Consider the following 21,907-nt stretch of genomic DNA (forward strand, 5'->3'; position numbering starts at 1 on the left):
AAATCCATACTTGAGTTAAGAAATGTAGGTATGGCATTTCCCATACCGAGTTGAAAATGTAGGTATGGTATTTCAATGAGGAAAACCATACTGAGTTGTGAATCGTGGCATTGAGCAACGACGTACTCAATTTCGTAAGCCGCTTCCTAATTTGATTATAAGAAATAAAGAGAAGTGATCCAAATGAAAGAGATTGAGTAGTTATTCTTGTTGAGCTCAACTATATGAATTATTATAACAATGGTTGTGAATCGCAGAAACTTTAGTAAATGTTTTGGTATTGTTTGGAAATATTATGTTTGGTAGGCATTACTTTTAACCTATGAACTTACTAAGCTTCAATAAGCTTACTTGTGTGTGTTTAATATTTTATGTAGATTGACTTGAAGTGAAGTGGGTAGATCGGATCAACACAACAAAGCACACTATCCGATCAATTCGGTAGCTTTTGTTTTATGTTTGAAGATTTATATGGCATGTATAGAGTTTAAATGAAATGAAGTAAAGATGTTATAAACTAGTTAACAACATTTTGTACTAAAAGCAGTTTTTGGTTAGTAGCAGAGTTTGAGTTTGAAAATTTACCATAAATCATGAAAATCTAATTAGAGGTTGAATAAAATATGAAATTAAATCTTATTGAATCTAGTTTCACATAGAAGAAACGGTGTAAGCAAAAGGCTTTCATATCGGAGATATTTGAATTTCGTGAGACAAGGTCGAGTGATTTTGAACTCCCTGTTCTGATTTGTAAAAATCATTAAAATTGTAAAAATTAATTAGGAGTCATACGATATATGTATGGATTCCTTATTGAGTCTATTTTTAAGATAAATATACAGCTTGGTTATTTGAATTCTGTACATGGAGAAATTTGGTTCGTAGTGAACAGGGTCGAGCAACTAAACCACAAACAGGGAGACTTCAACTAATAAACTGTACTAATTGGCCCAACCAAAAATTCTAGAAAACAATTAGTAAGTAGATATATGAGCCTAGATTTGGGGAAATTTACGGATTTGGATTTCGAGTTTTGTAACTTGAGATATGATTTTTTTTTTCATCTGTAACACAGTTGGATAGCTTGTCTGGAAAGTGTGATATAAATTGTTTGAATTTGTTTAAGTGCTCAAATAAGTTTAGTAATGCCTCGTGCTCGACTCCGACGACGGTCTCGGGTAAAGGGGGCGTTACACATGGAGTGCCTGTCTCTATTATATCAAATAGAGATCCCCGATTTACGTCTCGTTTCTGGGACAAATTGCAAGAAGCCTTGGGTACTCAGTTGTATTTCAGCACTGCATTTCATCCTCAGATAGATGGTCAATCTAAGCGTGTAATTCAAGTATTGGAAGATATGCTCCGATATTGTATACTAGAGTTTGAAGGTAATTGGGAGAGGTATCTACCTTTGATTGAATTTGCTTACAATAACAGTTATCGGTCTAGTATTAAAATGGCTCCGTATGAAGCTTTGTATGGTAGAAAATGTAGAACACCGTTATATTGGATGAGCTCGATGAAAGGAAGATACATGGGGTTGATTTGATCCGGAAACAGAAGAAAAGTAAAGGTTATTCGAGATAGTCTAAAAGCGACTTCCGATCGTCAAAAATCATATGCCGACCTTAAGCGAAAAGAGATTAAATTTCAAGTCGGTGACAAGGTATTTCGAAAGTGTCTCCTTGGAAAAAGTTCTTCAATTCGATTGAAAGGGTAAATTGAGTCCAAGATTTATCGGGCCCTATGAAATCATAGAAAGAATTGGACCGGTCACTTATCGATTGGCATTACCACCAGAACTTGATAGAATCCATAATATTTTTCATGTATCTATGTTACGACGATATCGATAAGATCCTTCTCATGTTATTTCTCCGATGAAGTAGAGATTCAACCGGATATGACTTACATTGAAGAATCGGTCAAGATATTGTACGGAGACAAAAGAGCTTAGAAATAAAAGATAAATTTGGTGAAAGTATTGTGGCAAAAGCAGGGATTGAGGAAGCAACATGGGAACCGGAGGACGAATGAGGAAACAATACCCAAACCTCTTTCTTGGTAAGATTTTCGAGGACGAAAATCCTTAAAAGGGGGAGAGTTGTAATGGCGTAAATTCAATGTTATCAGAACAGTGGTTTCGTAACCACAAATCCGATTTAAAGAGAAATTTATTTCAATATTTTTGCTTGAAAATTTATATGATAGGAAAATCGTATGAAAATATTGATAGGAAAATTTTATCAATTTAGTGATTAGTTAGAAAAAGAAATTATTGAAGAAATTGGGTAAAATAAGGTATCGGGACCTCTATCTCGTAAAACTGAGTCAAAAATAATTTTATAAATATTTATGAAATGTTATTAATGTGGTATTAAAATTTCGTTAGGAAATTTTAATGTTTGGGTAGTTAATTAAATGAAAAGAACTGAATTGTAATAGGTGTAAAAGTTGCTAGAGTGATTAAATAGCTTATTAGTCTAATGAGAAAGGATATAAAAGGCAATTAGACCCAAAGGTTATTTGGGCTGGACGACAAGGGTATGAAATCAGCAGAAAAATTGATAAATTAAGGGTAAAATTGGAATATTGCAAAATTAACTAAATAAAACTAGGACTAAATAAGAAATATCTAGATTTCTCTTCATTTCTCTTCAATTCCAGCAGCTAAAAACGCCATAGGAGGGTTCTCTAAGCTGGTATTTCATAATTTTGCACCAAGTGAGTTAATCCTTGCCTTTTCTTGTAATTTTGTGTTTCTAAGACTTTTACAACTAGATCCTACTATTAAATTCATTAGTTTTGATTTCATGGATGAAATTTAAAGTCACCATGGTTGAGTGCTGAAAGTTTATGATGAAATAGAATGAAATTAAAGCTTTAATTTGTTTATGAGATGATTTTATTAGGCAATTTCAATGGAAATTGATTTTGGGACCTAATTGTGAAAATGTTTGGAATTAAAGTCTATTGCTGAAATTCTGATTCCTAAAGGTTGTAAACTAGTTTAAGGTGATAGAATAAAATGTTAATTGAGAAAAATCAGCTCAATTGAGAGGCTAATTGAGTAGGGACGAAATTATCATTTATTAAAAGCTTAGGGAAAAATGGTAATAAACGACTTGCACTAAAACAGTTTGGACAGCAGCAGTAGACTAACTTTGAAAAATCACCAAAAATTGTAGGAATCGAATTAGAAGATGAACAAAATATGGAATTAAATCTTATTGAGTCTAGTTTCCCATAGAAGAAATATTGTAAGCAATGGATTTGTAAATGTTGAGATATAATGAATTTTGTGAGACAAGGTTAGAATGAATTCGGGTTCCCCTGTTCTGACTTTGAAAAATTATAAAAAATTGAATAAAAATAATTAGGGACTTAAATTTATATGTATAGAATTCTGAATGAGTCTATTTTAATATAAATAAACAAGAACATCATTTGAATTCTGTATAAAGAGATAATTTATTTTTAGTGAAGAAGGGTCAGAACTGTTAGATAACAGAACAGTGGTGACTTTGAAGAATAAACTGTACTGATTGGCTAAACCAAAAATTCTGAAAATTTATGGTAAAAATATATATGAGTCTAGTTTCAGGGAAAATTAACGGATCTTAATTTGGAGTTCCGTAGCTCAAGTTATAAATAATTTAGTGACTATGACTCAAGTAGACAGCTTTGAATGACCTATAAATAATAGTTGAATTATAGAGAATGTTGCATATGAACATGAAATGTATTAAATTGATAATTAAATTTATTTATTTAGATCCGAAGATTCAAATCTGAAGCTAGATCGAGGAAAGGAAAAAGTTCGGGATTAATAGATTTTCTTGTTTACAAACAAGTATCAAGGTAAGTTCGTGTAACTTGAATTATATTCTTAAATGCTTGAAATGCATGTTTTGATATGAATATGATTTGAATGTTCATTGTATGAAAATTTATGAAACATTGATATATTTGATAAAATGGGAAGAAATCCCGTTTGAATGAAAGGAAAATTAGATGGATCTCGAAAAGGAATTGACGGTAAAAGGATCTAGCAGGACGGGTGATCCTATCTGATATAGCCCTCCGAAGAATATGTGTAAAATGGATTTAGCCCGGACGGGTAATCCGAATTAGGGTATGAATTTAGCTCGACTGGTAATTCAGATCAAGCTCATTAGAGTAATTGTCGTTGCGATTTAGCACAGAGTGGTAATCCCGACAATACTCTATGAGTTTATATTGCGGATTTAGCCTGGACTGTAATTCATTTGCAAGGTTGAGGTTCGGGAGTGTGCTCTCTGAAATGGAAATGTCTTTATGAATATGAATTGACGGACCGAATTGTACACTAAAAGTGTACCTCTGAAAATCCATCGAAATTCCAATAAATTCAACGGGATAAATATGAAAATAATAAGGAATGAAAATCATGGTATTGATGAGTACATTAATCATGGTATATATATATATACATATTATTGATACATGGAAATTATTGTACTAACTTGAATGTTGAGTTTGTGCATGTTAGGGTAATAATGCATTGAATGGATATATGAATGTTTATTATATTGTATTGAAAATATTAGGTAAGTATAATTCTTGTTACATGAGCTTACTAAGCACAAAGTGCTTACCCCATTTCCTTTTCCCTGTTTTGTAGTGTTAAGAGCTCGGAGGTCGGATTTGGTGGAGACACATCACATTTATCAACCTCGGGATTTCGGTATATAAAGAAACTTTATTTTGGAAATCAATGGCATGTATAAGCTAACAAAGTAAATGTTAACGTGAAATGAATGTAAAGTTAGCCATTAGTATGGTTAACAAACACAGTTATAGATATGTGATGACGTTATCTTATATAAATACATGAATCTATCATGAAAATATGTTGAATTGAAAAAAAATTAATTCAGAACTCGGTAATGCCTCGTACCTATTAAAAGAATGAATACGGGTAGGGGTATTACATAGAGAATACCTAGAAGTGAAGGGAAGAGGCACAGTAGCAATAGGGAGCTGTCCTGGAACTAAATTGATTTCAGATGTTCTGTTTGTACCTGAGATTGATCAAAACTTGTGGAGTGTGGGGCAATTGGTAGAGAAGAGATTCAATGTGATGTTCGAAGAGGGAATGTGTCTAATCCTTGACTCTAGTGGCAATGAATTGTTTAGGATCAAGATGCAGAAGAAGAGTTTCTCATTGAATCCATTTGAGGAGGAACAAATGGCATCCAAGTGTCAGGAAGGAATGACATCAATGTAACAAATAATTATGAAATTGATGGCACAATATAATGAAAAGAGTTTTGAGCTTGAGATAAAATCGACAGATAATCGTATCGTGCAAGGAAAACTGCAAATCAAGTGTTTTGAGAATGAGGAGTTGCATGCAAAGGTAACTCTCTTGGAGCAGCAGTTGACATCTCTCTCTGATAAACTATCATCTTTTGCACATGAAATATCTGAAGAACATGCTGATGAGCCACGTAAAAAGAATCTATCTTAGGAGATCAAGAGTGATGTGCAACTTTTAGAAGAGAATAATGGGTTATGTTTCCAAAATCAAAAGCCGACTGAAGAAGCTTCATATGTGAAAGAATTGACATCTGTAGATGTTGTTGAGTTTAAGAATTTAGTTGGTAAGGTGATCAAGCTTTCAGTGCAAAATACAAAATTGAAAAAGGAATTATTAGCTACGAGAAGATTTGTTAATCAAACTATAAATGGTATTAATAGCAAGTATAGTGACAACACAAAACCTTGGAAGAAGAGAAAGCACTTTGGCCACTCTCATGACTTTTTTGGAGCAGCTTGTGATGATTTTGAATTATGGAATTTTGATTTAGATGGCATTGCATGCTAGGAAACTATTAGAGGCAACTCTTGAAGCTACACTAGTCAAGAAGGAATTCATAGAAGGCGAATATTGAAGAAACTGGTTTATTACAAATCAGAGATCAGATGATGGATATTTTTACTAAATTTTTCATGTTAGTCGTTTTTGAGTTTCTTAAGAATAAACTTGGTGTTTGCAGCACTTGAGTTAGGAGGAGAATGTTAGTATCTCAAGGCTGCAACTATTTTTTTAAAAAATAAAACTAGGAGATTTGTTAGCTTGTTAGTAGGAGTAGGAGTTGTTAGCTTGTTAGTAGGAGCAGCAATTTGAATTTTTGTTGAGGTTGTTACTTGAGACTTGTATATAAGGGCTGCATTGATAATGAATTAAATCATCCCTTCATTTTCATCTTTTGTTCTACAGTTCAATTAAGTCTTTGCTAAACCAACAACCTTTCTGGGTTCTGCCAATTCAGTCTCGGTGAAGTGACTTAAGGAATAAATCCAAGATAAATTGGTGAGCTTATGTTGATCCCATAGAGAAACCCAATAAAAGACCAAATGAGAAGAAAATGAAGCAGCCATTAAAAAGCTTATGTTGAGCTTAAGAAAACTTGATGGTCCATTTGATGAGAAGAAGCAGCCATGAAAAAGGTAAGAGTGTTTAGACAAATGAAGTAATGGATTTAGTGATTGAGAGTAAAAAACGGAAGAAGCAAAAATACTAAGCAGCTTTGCTTGGTGACTACCGAAGAAACGTTAAACATACTTGTAATGTTAGGTATGATGCTAAAGAATTTTTTTTAGAAAAATGTTCTATAAAACATTACTTTAATTTCATTGAAAAATGGTGACTGCTATGTAAGTTAAAGTCATGGTCTTCCAAGGGGACAAAACTGTGATGCAAATAATCTATTTTTTAATGTTTTGGACAAATTAGTTTGGATTATTGCAAATAATCTATTAGTTAGTAATATACAAATATACTAGAATTTCAGCAAAATGTGGAATCCATATTTCAAATCAAGCAAGCCTGAGACAAATATAAAGTAAGCTAACAATTGACATAAACCCAGTCCAGCTATAAACACCTTTATCTTATTAATTTTTCTTTTTTTAGAAAAATAAGAATAAAATTGTCTAAATATGATTTCGTTGTAATTAGAATTTAGACTCTAAATCTTTTATATATATATATTTTGATTTTTTAAAGCATTTACTGAAACAAGTTCAGTAACTAATCTTCCACATTCTATAAACTGATTAAGAGGTAATAGAAAACCCCAGCACTCAAGCGGTAAAAACACAATGACTTAATTAAAATGATTTCCTTTTTTTGTTTGTTAAGTTTTCAAACATCTCCTACCTAAATTTGCTTTTGAAAGGTTTAATACTATTAAAAATACTTTAAATTTATTTATATATTTTAAAATTAAAATTTATTTATATTTACAAAATTTTTATTCATATTAAGGGTGTGCTTGGATGGAAAAGTAAAAAGATGGGAAGAGAGGATGGAAAAGTGAAAAAAAAAAATTTTGAATGTGCTTAGTAGAAAAAATAAGTGAGAGGAAAGTAAATAGGAGAGATAATCATTTTCTATCCTAACATACAAAATTAAACATTCCAATTACGAGATGACAAAAATGAGAATAACTATATATTAATTCAAAATTTTATATTTTTAAATATTTTATTTTATTTTCTTTAATTTTTCAACTCTACTTTTCTTTTCATTAATATTTCTTGCCAAGCAAACCTACGAAATATATATATATATATTTAGATCTTTCTATTTTCTTACCCCTTCAATTTATATTTAACTATACTATCACATGAAAAAAAACATATTATTAATGTATTAAATAATTGGATAGATTTATATCTTAAAAACTATATTAACAATTAGATGCTCTTTGTCCTATTGGAAGACATTGACTTCGAGATTACAAACCCATCTGAGCAAAATAATAATAATAAACTGCATCTACCCCCCTTTCTTTACCCATTTTTATTATATAAACTAGTAAACAATTTTTACTGAAAGGTTCACATATCCATACCACTAATGGCAAATATTATTATACAATAGATTTTTATTAAAAACACACAGAAGAAATGAAATGCAAAATACTTTGAATGTGTTCTTCAAAGGTTCACAAATCTATTTTGCTCTCCCCTGCTTCAATCACACAATCAATACTCTTTCATGGCTGCTTCCTCTTCCTCTTCTCCTCAAACAGACACATGCCTTAACTTCATCACTCATCTGCTCAAAGCTCCGAAAGAGGCGATGATGAGTGTCTTCTTCCATGATGAAAAACCGGAGCAACTTTCACAACCACTTTCTCCAGTAATAGCCTCTTCTTCCTCTTCTACTCGATTGAAGCATCAGGTTTTCTTGAGCTTCAGGGGTGAAGACGTACGCCTTAATTTCGTCGCTCATCTACTCAAAGCTTTGAAAGACACGGGAATGAATGTTTTCTTCGATGAAGAAAAACTAGAAAAAGGGGAGCAACTTTCGCAAGCACTTTCTCAAGGAATTGCAGCCTCAAATCTCTCAATAATTGTGTTGTCAGTAGACTATGCTTCTTCAAAATCATGCCTGGCTGAACTCTATGACATCATGCACCGCCAGGACACTCAAGGACATATTGTTCTTCCCATATTTTACCATGTTGATCCTTCTCATGTGCGGAATCTTGGTGGCAGTTTCAAAACATCCTTTGATGGCCATGAATCAAATAGGCTACCTCAAGTACAACGATGGAAAACTGCCTTCGCTGAACTCGGTAAATTAAAAGGATGGCATATAGAAGGAGGCAAATTCGACAGGTAACTATATTTCTCTCATCATCTTATATTAATAATCATTGTTTTAGATTTCGTATATAATTATATTTTTTTATTATTTGGTAGACCTGAAACTGAGTACATCAAGGATATTGTTGAATATGTTATAAAGAAGTTGATGAATAGCAAATTTAGAAGTGCTTCTGCAGAGTTGGTTGGAATAGATGATCAGAAAAAGACGATTTTGAGGCTAATTGAGCAGGAAGACAGTCGTCTTATAGGACTCTGGGGACAAGGTGGTATAGGCAAAACTACCCTCTCTGATGTTATATTCAATGAAATCTGTCATGAGTTTGAAGGTAAATACTTTGTTCTAAATGTTAGAGAGAAATTTAAAACACAGGGGATGGAATCATTACGAAACGAACTTCTTTCCAAACTGTTAAACCAAGAAATTCATGTAGACACCCCCTCAATTGGTCAACCTTAATCCAAGAGAGGCTAAACAATAAAAGAGTACTTGTTGTCCTTGACGATATTAATGACTCAGACCAAATAGATTGTTTTGGTGTTAAACAGTTTGGTGATGGAAGTAAAATCATTGTAACATCAAGGGATAGACAAGTACTTAAGAATGGAGGTGTTGACAAAATACACGAGGTAAGAAAGTTGAATAGAAATGACTCTCTTCAACTTTTTTCTACATTTGCATTTAAACAATTGAATCCCGCTGTTGATTTTCAAGATCTATCGAATAAGTTTGTAGAATATGCCCAAGGAAGTCCACTTGCGCTTAGAGTTTTGGGTTCAAAACTATATAAAAAGTCTAGAAAAGAGTGAGAAAGTGGGTGGATAAACTAAAGGAGTATGCCCAACCAAAAATTTCACAGATTTTGAGGAGTAGCTTTGATGACTTGGATGAACTAGAGAAGAATGTATTCCTTGATATTGCAATCTTCTTTAAAGGAAAACTCAAAAAAGATGTAGAAAAAATTCTAAGTTGTTGTTATAAGGGTTCTGTATGTGGAATAAGCAACTTGATCGACAAATGCCTGCTTGATAGCAAATATGAAGATGAACGGATTTTGATGCATGATATGCTTGAAGAGATGGGTAAAGACATTGTTCGCAAAGAATCTATAGACCCTGTAAAGCGTAGTAGGTTATGGAGTGCTAAAGACGTGTATGAAGTGCTCAGATATAATAAAGTAAGTCCAAACTATATTTATAATCTTTTTATTTTTTTATATATTTGTGTGATTTTAATTAAAAAGTGTAAAAATTCAATTAATTAAGTGTCCTCAAATGTTAACATATTTTATTTTTTGAAACTTTTTTTAGAGTTTAAGTTTACTACACAAATCTCTGTGAATGACCAATGTCTTAGAATATATAACATTGGATATTCACAGTGGTATATTGAATTAGTATCTGCATTGCTTTAGAAAAAAAAATTAAACATTTTCTAAGATATTTACTTTTATAATGGAATGCGTACTTTGTGTTGATAATTTACAAATTGATTTTTCTTGTTAGGGGATTAATCTAATTCAAGGAATAAAGTTAGACATATCTCAAATTGATAATCTACGGTTACATCATTCTATTTTTGAGGGCATGATTGATCTTAGAGTTATCTTCTTCTACACTTCCGATACGTTATGGGATAAGTGTCTGGCAGAGAAACTTCTTGCAGACCAAGTTGATAGTATATCTCTTCCTGATGAGTTAAGGTATCTTTGTTGGGATTATTGTCCCTTTAAATCTCTATCAAGTTTTAATTCAAAAAATCTTGTTGTGTTGAAATTATTACACGGCAGTATGGAGCATCTTTGGAATGATGATGATCATCAGATATATTCTTTTTTACTTCCTTCGTCCAATTTTTTTTTAAAAGTTAAAAAATAATTTATATAATTGATATATCAATGAATAATTGATTGCACCATATTAGTAGTTTTTAGAAATAAATCTAAAAGATTGAATTTTATTTTATTTATTGAAAAGAAACATCATTTGATCGGGTGAATTTATACTCCGTAAACATCCAATATAGATTTATTATTATTTTATTTTCAGTTTTGATACTGCCCAAAGTAATTATATATGGTGCTCTATATTTTTTCTTTGCACAGGTACTTGTTAATTTAAGGGAAATTGTAGTTGTTGGCTGCAAGAATTTAAGAAAGATCCCAAGTTTATTAGGAGCTATCAATCTTGAACTCCTTGATTGCTCTGATTGTAAAAGTTTGGTTGAACTTCCATCCCTCAATCATTTGGCATCACTTAAAAGGCTTCAACTTCAGGGATGTCATAAACTCAAGAAGCTTCCCGAGATCCCAAATAACTGTCCTTTTTTAGTATTACAGGAAAGTGAAATAGAAGAAGTGCCTGATTCAATTGAGCTTCTCATCGGACTTAAATGCTTGCACTTGATGTACTCAAAGGTAAAAAAAGTATCAAGAAATATTTCAAAGTTGGAATGTCTTAGTGCTCTGACTCTTGGTGATTGCCCATTAGTTGAATTTCCAGAAATCCCAAGAAGCTTAAGAGTATTGAACTTACCTGGAACTCAAATTGAAGAGGTGTACCTGTCTCTCGACTCTCAAAGTAATCTTCGGACCTTAAATATGAGTGGCTCAAGAGTAAAAAATGCATCCATCAAGATGGAATCCCTTCGTGATCTGAATCTTAGTGATTGCCCAATCGTCAAATTTCCCGAAATCCCAAGAAACTTGAGAAAATTAAACTTATCTGGAACTCAAATTGAAGAGGTGTCCTTGTCTCTCGACTCTCTAGGTAATCTTCAGACCTTAAATATGAGTGGTTCAAGGGTAAAAAGTGTATCGATCAAGATGGATTTGTTAAGCATTAGCCTGCAATGCAACATATGGCTAGCAAGTCAAGCAGCGGACCAAATGTCTGCAAAGAGAACCGAATGCAACAACTAGCTTAGGACCATTTTGTTCTTTTTGTTTCAATGTAACCAACTTCAGTTTGTTTATAACTTGTTGTCAAAGTTAGTAGGATTTGTTTTTTATTTGAAGTTGATGTAGTAGCTGATATGTCAGCTTACTTGTGTTTGTAATTCAAATTTGTATTAGTAGATTAGTGGGAGTTGTTAGCTCATTAGGTAATAGTGATTTTGACTTGTAAACTTTGTATTTAGTCCTTATTATCAATGAATGATGTGTGTTGCTGATTTTATCCAAGTTTTGCTCAAGTTCTTTTTCATTTTTGCTCTCGGTTTCATTTAGTTCTTAAGCAAATTCATAGTTGTTTGTGTGTTGCTGCTGCCAATGTTCCAACAAATGGTATCAAGAGCCTGAGTCTTTGAGGACCTTCTCTTGGTGGTTGCTGTTTGTTTGTAAAATCGAGCTTAAGAAAGTAGGAAACCGAAGCTGCTGAACTTGTTATAGCAGGATGAGCTTCACACCACCTCCACCTCCTGTGTTCACTGGTGAGAACTACCACATTTGGGTGGTAAAAATGAAAACGTACCTTCAGGCACACGATCTATGGAGTGCAGTGGAGAATGATGCCGAGCCACCTCCATTGAGAGCCAATCCCACTGTTGCTCAGATGAGACAGCATGCAGAGGAGACTGCCAAGAAGCCTAAAGCCATGGCCTGCTTGTAGAATGGAGTATCTGATGTTATTTTCACTCGCATTATGGCATGTGACTCACCTAAGCAAGCTTGGGATAGGTTGAAGGAGGAATTTATGGGGTCTGAGAAGACTAGACAGCAACAGTTGATTAATCTAAGGAGAGATTTCGAAAATCTCAAGATGAAAGAAGCTGAGACCATTAAGCAGTATGCAGACAGAATAATGGCCACAGTGAACAATATAAGGCTGCTTGGTGTAGACTTTGCTGAAAGTAGGGTGGTTGAGAAGGTGATCACCACACTTCCTGAGAGATTCGAGTCTAAGATATCTTCATTGGAGGACTCGAGAGACCTCACAACCATCTCTTTATCAGAATTGGTGAACTCACTCTATGCTTTAGAGCAGAGAAGGGCTAATAGGCAGGAAGAAAATTCTGAAGGAGCCTTTCAAGCAAGGGCCAAAGAGAGCTCCAGTGCAAACCAAAGAGGCAAGAAGCCTTGGCTTGACAAGAAGGATAAAAACAGAAAGGATTCAAGCAAGAAGACCTACCCACCATGCACTCATTGCAAAAGAACCACACACTCAGAAAGAAACTGTTGGAGAAGACCAGATGTTCAATCTTTGGAAATGTAAGCAATATGGTCATGTTGAGAAAATCTGTAGAAGCAAAGGCAAAGCTCCACTACAGCAACAAGATCAGGCACATCCTGCTGAGGATCAACAAGCTCAGGAGGAGCATGTTTTCAGTGCATCTTCCCTTGCAACTACAAACATAACCGAATGTAGTTGGCTTGTAGACAGTGGATGCTCACATCACATGGCTGCTGATGCAAACTTGTTTAAGGAGCTTGACAGAAGTTTTAGCTCAAGGATCAGAATTGGCAATGGGAGCTGCATTGAAGCCAAAGGCAGGGGTGATGTGTTGATCAGCTCAAGTTCAGGTAACAAGCTGATTACTGATGTGTTGTATGTGCCCGATATAGACCAAAACTTGCTAAGTGTTGGTCAGCTGGTTGAAAAAGGCTATTCTTTGTCCTTTAGAAGTGGTTCCTGTGTTATTGAAGATTCTCTTGGTCAGGAAGTTGTCACAGTACCTATGGCAGACAAGTGTTTCATGTTGGATATTAGTCAGCTTGAAAGGAGGGCATATTTGAGCCAAAGTGATAGCGCTAGCCTATGGCACAAGAGGCTAGGTCATGCAAATTTCAGATCTCTTGATTTACTGTATAAGCTTGGTTTGGCAGAGAATATGACCAAGGTTGAGCCACTTGAAGGTGTTTGTGATGTTTGTCAACTTGGCAAGCAAGCCAGGCTTCCTTTCCCAGTTGGTCAAGCATGGAGAGCTCGAGAGAAGCTTGAACTGGTGCATTCTGACATTTGTGGCCCAATGAAGACCCCTTCACTAAATGGGAGTAAGTACTTTGTACTTTTTATTGATGATCTGACTAGATTTTGTTGGATTTTCTTCTTGAAACAGAAGTCTGATGTGTTTGAAGTTTTTGGAAAGTTCAAAGCCATGGTTGAAAATCAAATCGGTTGTAGGATCAAGACATTGAGAACAGATAATGGGCCGAGTATCTATCGATAGATTCAAGAGACTATGTGAAGCGGTGGGATCCATCATCGCTAACTACATGTACACTCCTCAAGAAAATGGAGTATGTGAAAGGAAGAATATGATCAGTAATGGATATGGCGGATGCTTGCTTGTTCCAAAGCAAGCTTCCAAACTCATTTTGGGCGAGAGGTCATCAAGCTCAGTGTACTGCTCAACACAGCTTCCAACACATCTTTGTCAAGGATAAGACACCTTTTGAAGCATGGTATGGACTCAAACCATCAGTCTCTCATTTGAAAGTCTTTGGATGTGTATGCTATGTCCTTGTACCTGCAGAAAGAAGGACCAAGCTCGAGGAGAGGTCTGTTCCATGTATTTTTGTAGGCTACAGCAGTGATAAGAAAGGCTACAGAATCTATGATCCTTCAACAATGAAGATTTTAGTGAGTAGAGACATCAAATTTGATGAAAAGAAGATTTGGAATTGGAATGGTTCAAATGCTAGTCAATTTGAAGAGGACTCAGTTGAGGACAACTTGGAGCTAGTTGAAAGTGAGCCTAGTAATAGCAATGTTGATGACCTTCCTGTGAGAGGTACCAGATCCATTGCTGATGTTTATCAGAGATGCAATGTTGCTATTGTGGAGCCTTCGAGCTATGAAGAAGCAGCTAAGGATGTGAATTGGAAGAAAGCTATGGAAACAGAAATGGACATGATTCAAAAGAATCAGACTTGGGACTTGGTTGAGAGACCAGAGAAGAAGGTTATTGGAGTTAGATGGGTCTTTATAGCAAAATTCAATGCAGATGGCTCATTGAATAAACACAAGGCAAGACTGGTGGTTAAGGGCTATAATCAGCAGTATGAAGTTGATTTTGAGGAGACTTTTGCCCCAGTTGCAAGATTGGACACCATCAAGCTGTTGTTTGCTTTGGCTGCACAGAAGAAATGGCAAATACATCAACTTGATGTTAAGTCAGCCTTCTTAAATGGCTTTCTCAAGGAGGAGATTTACATAGAGTAACCTGATGGCTTCCAAGTCAAAGGTCAAGAAGACAAGGTCTATAGGCTGAAGAAGGCTCTGTATGGGCTGAAACAAGCGCCTAGAGCATGGTATGACAGGGTAGATGCTTACCTGTCTAAGCTCGGGTTTGAGAAAAGCCTGAGTGAACCAACCCTCTATGTGAAGAAATCCAAGGATGAAAAATTGCTGATTGTTTCAATCTATGTCGATGACTTGCTAGTGACTAGAAGCAAGGATGTTCTGGTCAATGAGTTTAAAGCACAGATGCAAGAAGTATTTGATATGACTGATTTGGGGGTCATGACCTACTTCCTTGGCATGGAAGTGAACCAGACTGATCGAGGGATATTCATTAGCCAACATGCATTTTCCTTGAAGATACTGAAAAAGTTTAGCATGCAAAATTGCAAGCCTGTAAGCACACCAATGGCTCAAGGAGAGAAGCTGTCAAGCATTGGTGATCATGCAAGGGTCGATGAGAAGGAGTACAGGAGTTTAGTAGGCTGCTTGCTCTATTTAACAGCAACCAGACCTGATTTGATGCATGCTGTAAGTTTGTTGGCAAGGTTTATGCATTGCTGTAATGTAATGCATTTCAAGGCTGCCAAGAGGGTGCTGAGATACATTAAAGGAACTCTGAGGTTTGGCATGTTATTTAAGAATGATGAGAAGCTGAAGCTGGTTGGTTACTCAGACAGTGATTGGGCTGGTTGTATTGATGATATGAAGAGCACTTCGGGGTATTTTTTCATTCTTAGCTCGAGTGTGTTTTGCTGGTGCTCAAAGAAGCAATAGACTGTCGCTCAATCAACTGCAGAAGCAGAGTATATAGCAGCAGCAGCAGCAGTAAATCAAGCCATTTGGCTTAGGAAGTTGCTATATGATCTTAATGAAGAGCAACTTGAACCTACTGAAATTAAAGTTGACAATTAATCAGCAGTGGCTATTGCTAAAAATCCAGTCTTCCATGGTAAGACTAAGCATTTTAAAATCAAATTTCATTTTGTTAGAGAGGCTGAGCAGACAGGAGAAGTTAGTCTTGTTCATTGCAGCTCACAAAATCAATTGGCTGATATCTTGACTAAGCCACTTGGTACAACAAGGTTTGAGAACTTAAGAAGTAAGATTGGTATGTGTTGCATACAGTCCAAGGAGGAGTGTTAAGCATTGGCCTGCAATGCAACATATGGCTAGCAAGTCGACAAGCGGACCAGCGGTCTGTGAAAGAAACCGAATGCAACAACTAGCTTAGGACCATTTTGTTCTTTTGTTTCAATGTAACCAACTTCAGTTTGTTTATAACTTGTTGTCAAAGTTAGTAGGATTTGTTTTTGATTTGAAGTTGATGTAGTAGCTGATATGTCAGCTTACTTGTGTTTGTAATTCAAATTTGTATTAGTAGATTAGTGGGAGTTGTTAGCTCATTAGGTAATAGTGATTTTGACTTGTAAACTTTGTATTTAGTCCTTATTATCAATGAATGATGTGTGTTGCTGATTTTATCCAAGTTTTGCTCAAGTTCTTTTTCATTTTTGCTCTCGGTTTCATTTAGTTCTTAAGCAAATTCATAGTTGTTTGTGTGTTGCTGCTGCCAATGTTCCAACAGGATTCCCTTCATAGTCTAGATCTCAGTCATTGCCCAATGGTCGAATTCCCAGAAATTCCAGGAAGTTTAAGAGAATTAAATTTATGTGGGACTCAAATTAAACAAGCGTCCTTGTCTTTAAACTCTCTAAGTAATCTTGAAAACTTATATATGTGCGGCTCAAGCATTCAAAAGCTAGAGTGCAACATTTTCAGTTCGAATGAGATTCCAACTTCACCAATCTTTAGGTTTATAAGCTTTGATACTTTGGCAGTAGAACATTGCGAGAGTCTTAAATTACTCTCAGAGCTTCCACCATATATTCGACACTTGGAATCACATGGCTGCACATCATTAGAAAATGTATCATTTGCAGATCACTATTTATATGATCTTGATTCTTTAGAAGATGAGATAATGTTTGACATGTTATTCTATAATTGCTTCAGCTTGAATCAAGAATCAATTGATAACATTGAGGCAAATGCCATGCTCAAAGTTGAATCCCTACTAAAGAAACAGAGCTGGACATAGGAGTTTTCTTATCTTCAATATGGATTATTTTGCTGTTTCCCAGGAAACAAAATTTCAGCAGATAAGTTCGAGCATCAGAGCACGAGTTCTTCACTAGTTTTGAAGATAGCTCCAAATGGGTCCAGTGGGAGAAGATTCTTGGTCTTTTCCATCTGCCTTGTGGTCGATCTCACGCGCTGCCACCACTACGGTGAAAGTTTTCAATTTATCTGCAAATACCGACAATAGCCGGTGGTGGTTGTAAACAGTTCATAAGTGAGTGGAGTTCCTTTATAGAGGATGAGACGGGGTGCAAGTGTATGGGTGATCATATGTTGATTCTGTTTAGTGAGGGTATGGTTAAAAAAGACGAGGATTATGCGGAGGCTTCATTTAATTTTTTTTATTTTAACATTGTACATATTTTATATGTTACTAATTTCTAATGTCACATGTGAAACCAATAATTAATCTTCCGCATTTTATAGGCGGGTAATCAAAAACCCCCCACCACCCATAAAAATATTCGTTTGATTATAAATCTCAAGCAGTAAGATCACAATGAATTAATTAAAATGGCTTTTTTTTGTTTAATTTTCAAACATATCCTATCTAAACTTGCTTTTGAAAGGTTTAATCTATTATTAAAAATACTTTAAATTTATTTATATATTTTATAATTAAAAATTATTTAAATTTATGAAATTTTGATTTATATTAAGGGTGTGCTTGGTTGGGCAGAAAAATAGGATGATGGAAAGAGGGAATGAAAAAGTGGAAAAAAAATAAATTTTGAGTGTGCTTAGTTGGAAAAATAAGTAAAAAGAAAAAAGAAAATAGGAGAGATAATCATTTTCCATCTTAATGCATAAAAATCAATCATTCCAATTACAAGATCACAAAAAATGAGAAAGAGTGTATGTTAGTTTAATATTATGCATTTTTCTAATGTTTTATTTTCTTTTCTCTAATTTTTCGACTCTACCAAGCTAGGATGGAAAGAAAATACTTTTCTTCCAATTAATTTTTCTTGCCATGTAACGCCTCAAATTTTTAGATTTTTGAGTGTGTATAATTATTGATTAATTTGATTTGGTATGATGGTTAAGTGCCTTGGTTATTTGCTTTAGACCCTATGTTCAATTCCTTTGTTTTGGATTTATCTCTTAAATTTTAGCTTGCATGAGCATTTGGGCTTAAATTAAATTCTTTGTTGGGTTGTGACAATGATAAGTTTAGTGGCTTAATGGTTAAGTTTCAACTTATTCATGGGTCTTGAATTTGAATCTCGAGAAATGTTTTTGTTACTTGTTTTGCTAGTCGTTTTGCTAGTCGTTGAGTTCATTTTGGGGATAAGTTGTTAGAAAATACATTATCTCATTTTTATTTTTAATTTTTGACTCAATTCTCAAATATCACTCATTTTCAAAAGTAGCCTTCCCCAAACCCCCCCTTGTTTCCAGTTCTGTTTTGTTTTCCCTATTGCTATTATCTTTTTTTTTCTTTTTTTTTCCCTTCCTTGTTCCTTTTTTTTGGGTTCTTTCTTATGGATTCTTGGCTACTATCCATTAAACTCTATTGTGTATTCATGTGGTCATATCTCTTGCATAATAATTCTTTCGAAAGGTAAGTACTATTCGATTATTTTTTTTGGTCATCTTATTCTTAGTTTGTTTTGGTAAAGTGATTGTTGCTTGGTTATTATTCATGTTCGAAAATGTGATTAGTGTATTTGTGGTTCTTGTTAGGTGAAAGGGTTATGAACCAAAACCCCTCAACAGAGTAGGCTCAGTTTTGGATGCTATTTCAAAGAAGCAAGTAATTGAATTGTACTTTAGGGTCTGAAATTTTTATCTAAGGATGTGTTCTTGGATGGATTTTATTGTGATTAATTAGCGTAATTTGATGAACGAATGTAGGTTTCATGTTTTCCAGACACGCAGTTTATCAATTCAAGAATCAGGTGTGTGAAAACGACCCAAGAACTCAATTGAAATTTGAATAAATCATAAAACAAGGGTTGTTTTCTGAAACTGTCCAACATCACATGGTCGTGTGTCAGGCCGTATGGTAGGCCGTGTGGACCACACTGGCTAGGCTTTTTGGCTGTATGGGCCTTTTTGAAAAAAATTTGGGCTTGATTTAGGGCCATTTGAGGGACTCAAGGTTTGGGTCCATAAGCATTGTACGGGGCTAAAAAAGTGTAAGTTTTAGTATGTAATAATATATGCATAAGGTTAGGAAGTATGTTAAGTAAGATATGTTACAATTAAACCAAATGCTATGCTATGACTTATATAAAAATATGTGTGTGTATGCCATGTGATATAGGATATATGTGTGTATGATATATGATTATGATATGCATGTGTTTTGGGAGGTGGGTTCTAATATGATGGAGGAAGTGTTATATGGCAGTTTATACTGCAATTATGGCGGCTAGACCACAAATTTATGTATGGCAGCTCAGCTATAAATGTATGAGTGGCACATCACCACATATTGGTATAATTGGACGGATGGACTCTTGTAGTCCTATATGGTGTGATTGGTTGGACGGAGATGGTGTGTAGCGGATGGAGGTAGAACATGATATGATATGATATGATATGATATTGGAACCCACCCATTGTTTGAAAAGTCAAAAAGGGTGGGCACCGAAAGTAGAAAGTAAGATTGGTTGGCAAGTTGGGTTAAAAGTTGGCATGGAATAATTGCAATTTTGGTCCCTAATCGTATAAGGACATTGCAAGTTGATTCTTGAACCTCAACTATAAATAGGCCTAACCATTTCTTACTTTCTTCATCCCATAATTGCCATTCTCTACTTAAGGCATTATTCTCTCTCCCTATTTGTAAATTTCACTTGTAATTTTTGGAGTGAAATATATTTGGTAGTGCCAGAGGACGTAGGCAAAATTTGCTGAACCTCGTTAAAATTCTGGTGTTCTTTATTATTTATTTTGCATATTTTGTGAATGTGATTTTAGTGATTTATTGTGCTATTAAATTACGATAGAGGGATATTCTGGCTAGGAAAGACTTGGTATTTAAGTGATCTTCGTGATCTACCTATCTTTCCTGGGAATTGAACTTAGTGTGATTTTTCAGTACAATATTTTTACTCTTTCACACGCTTCCGCCCAACATATGATAAGATATGCTATGTTATGATTTGATGTAATATGATATGCTATGATTCAATATGATATGATACGTTAAGATAAGATTTGTATGAAATCTGATATGATAAGAAATATTATGAGATATGCTATTAGACGTTCTGATACATATGTATGCTTGTACTAAATTAAGGGTTTAATCACACAATGGGCTTAAAGCTCACGTCTTTGCTTGATTTGTTTCAGGTGGTCCTCCGACTTAGGATTTGTTTCTAGGTTCTGGCAATTCAGCCTCGATGAAGTGACTTAAAAGGAATAAATCCAAGATAAATTGGTGAGCTTATTTTGATCCCATAGAGAAACCCAATAAAAGACCAGAGAAGAAAATGAAGCAGCCATTAAAAAGCTTATGTTGAGCTCAAGAAAACTTGATGGTCCATTTGATGAGAAGAAGCAGCCATGAAAAAGGTAAGAGTGTTTAGACAAATGAAGTAATGGATTTAGTGATTGAGAGTAAAAAGGGAAGAAGAAAAAACACTAAGGAAGCTTTGCTTGGTGACTACCGAAGAAAAGTTAAACATACTTGTAATGTTAGGTATGATGCTAAAGAATTTTTTTAAAAAATGTTCTATAAAACATTACTTTAATTTCATTGAAAAATGGCGACTGCTATGTAAGTTAAAGTCATGGTCTTCCAAGGGGACAAAACTGTGATGCAAATAATCTATTTTTTAATGTTTTGGACAAATTAGTTTGGATTATTGCAAATAATCTATTAGTTAGCAATATACAAATATAGTAAGATTTCAGCAAAATTTGGAATTCATATTTCAAATCAAGCAAGCCTTAGACAAATATAAAATAAGCTAATAATTTACATAAACCCTGTTCGCTATAAACACCTTTATCTTAATATTTTTCCTTTTTTAAAAAATAAGAATAAAATTGTCTACATGATTTAGTCGTAGTTAGAATTTAAACTCTAAATCTTTTATATTTTTTTTGATTTTTTAAAATATTTATTGAAATAAGTCCAGTAATTAATCCTCCGTATTCTATAAACTGATTAAAGGGCTAATAGAAAACCCCACCATTCAAGCGATAAAAACACAATGACTTAATTAAAATGACTTTTTTTTTGTTAAATTTTCAAACATCTCCTATCTAAATTTGCTTTTGAAAGGTTTAATATTATTAAGTATACTTTAAATTTATTTATATATTTTATAATTAAAATTTATTTATATTTACAAAATTTTATACTAAGGGATGCTTGGTTGGATGGAAAAATAGAAAGATGAGAGAAGAGAAGGAAAAGTGAATAGAAAATAAATTTTGAGTGTGCTTGGTAAAAATTAAGTAAGAGGAAAGTAAATAGAACAGATAATCATTTTCTATCCTAACATACAAAAATTAATCATTCCAGTTATAAGATGATAAAAAATGAGAGACACGTATATATTAATTCAAAATTATATATTTTAAAATGTTTTATTTTCTTTACTTTAATTTTTCAACTCTACTTTTCTTTCCATTAATATTTCTTGCCAAACGAACCTACAAAATATATATATATATATATATATATTTAGATCTTTCTATTTTCTTACCCTACAATTTATATTTAACTATACTATCACATGAAAAAAACATATTATTAATGTATTAAATAATTGGATAGATTTATATCTTAAAATTATATTAACAAATAGATGCTTTTTGTCTTATTGGATGACATTGACTTCGAGATTACAAACCCATCTGAGCAAAATAATAATAATCTCCATCCACCCACTTTCTTTACCCATTTTTATTATATAAACTAGTAAACAATTTTTACTCAAAGATTCACATATCCATA

General features: G+C 33.9%; 1 protein-coding gene across 1 annotated transcript; it reads left to right on the forward strand.

Annotated features, from left to right (window-relative positions):
- Positions 1-8,050: 8,050 nt before the first annotated feature.
- LOC108471163 (disease resistance protein RPV1-like) lies at positions 8,051-12,273 on the forward strand. The gene is made up of 7 exons (XM_053020385.1): positions 8,051-8,676; positions 8,761-8,993; positions 9,185-9,294; positions 9,525-9,842; positions 10,171-10,367; positions 10,787-11,554; positions 12,057-12,273. The coding sequence occupies exons 1-7, from the start codon at positions 8,051-8,053 to the stop codon at positions 12,271-12,273; spliced, it is 2,469 nt and encodes an 822-aa protein (XP_052876345.1).
- Positions 12,274-21,907: the final 9,634 nt, after the last annotated feature.

Source organism: Gossypium arboreum, chromosome 10, assembly GCF_025698485.1.
Source record: "Gossypium arboreum isolate Shixiya-1 chromosome 10, ASM2569848v2, whole genome shotgun sequence".
In the NCBI taxonomy this organism is placed as follows: Eukaryota; Viridiplantae; Streptophyta; class Magnoliopsida; order Malvales; family Malvaceae; genus Gossypium; species Gossypium arboreum.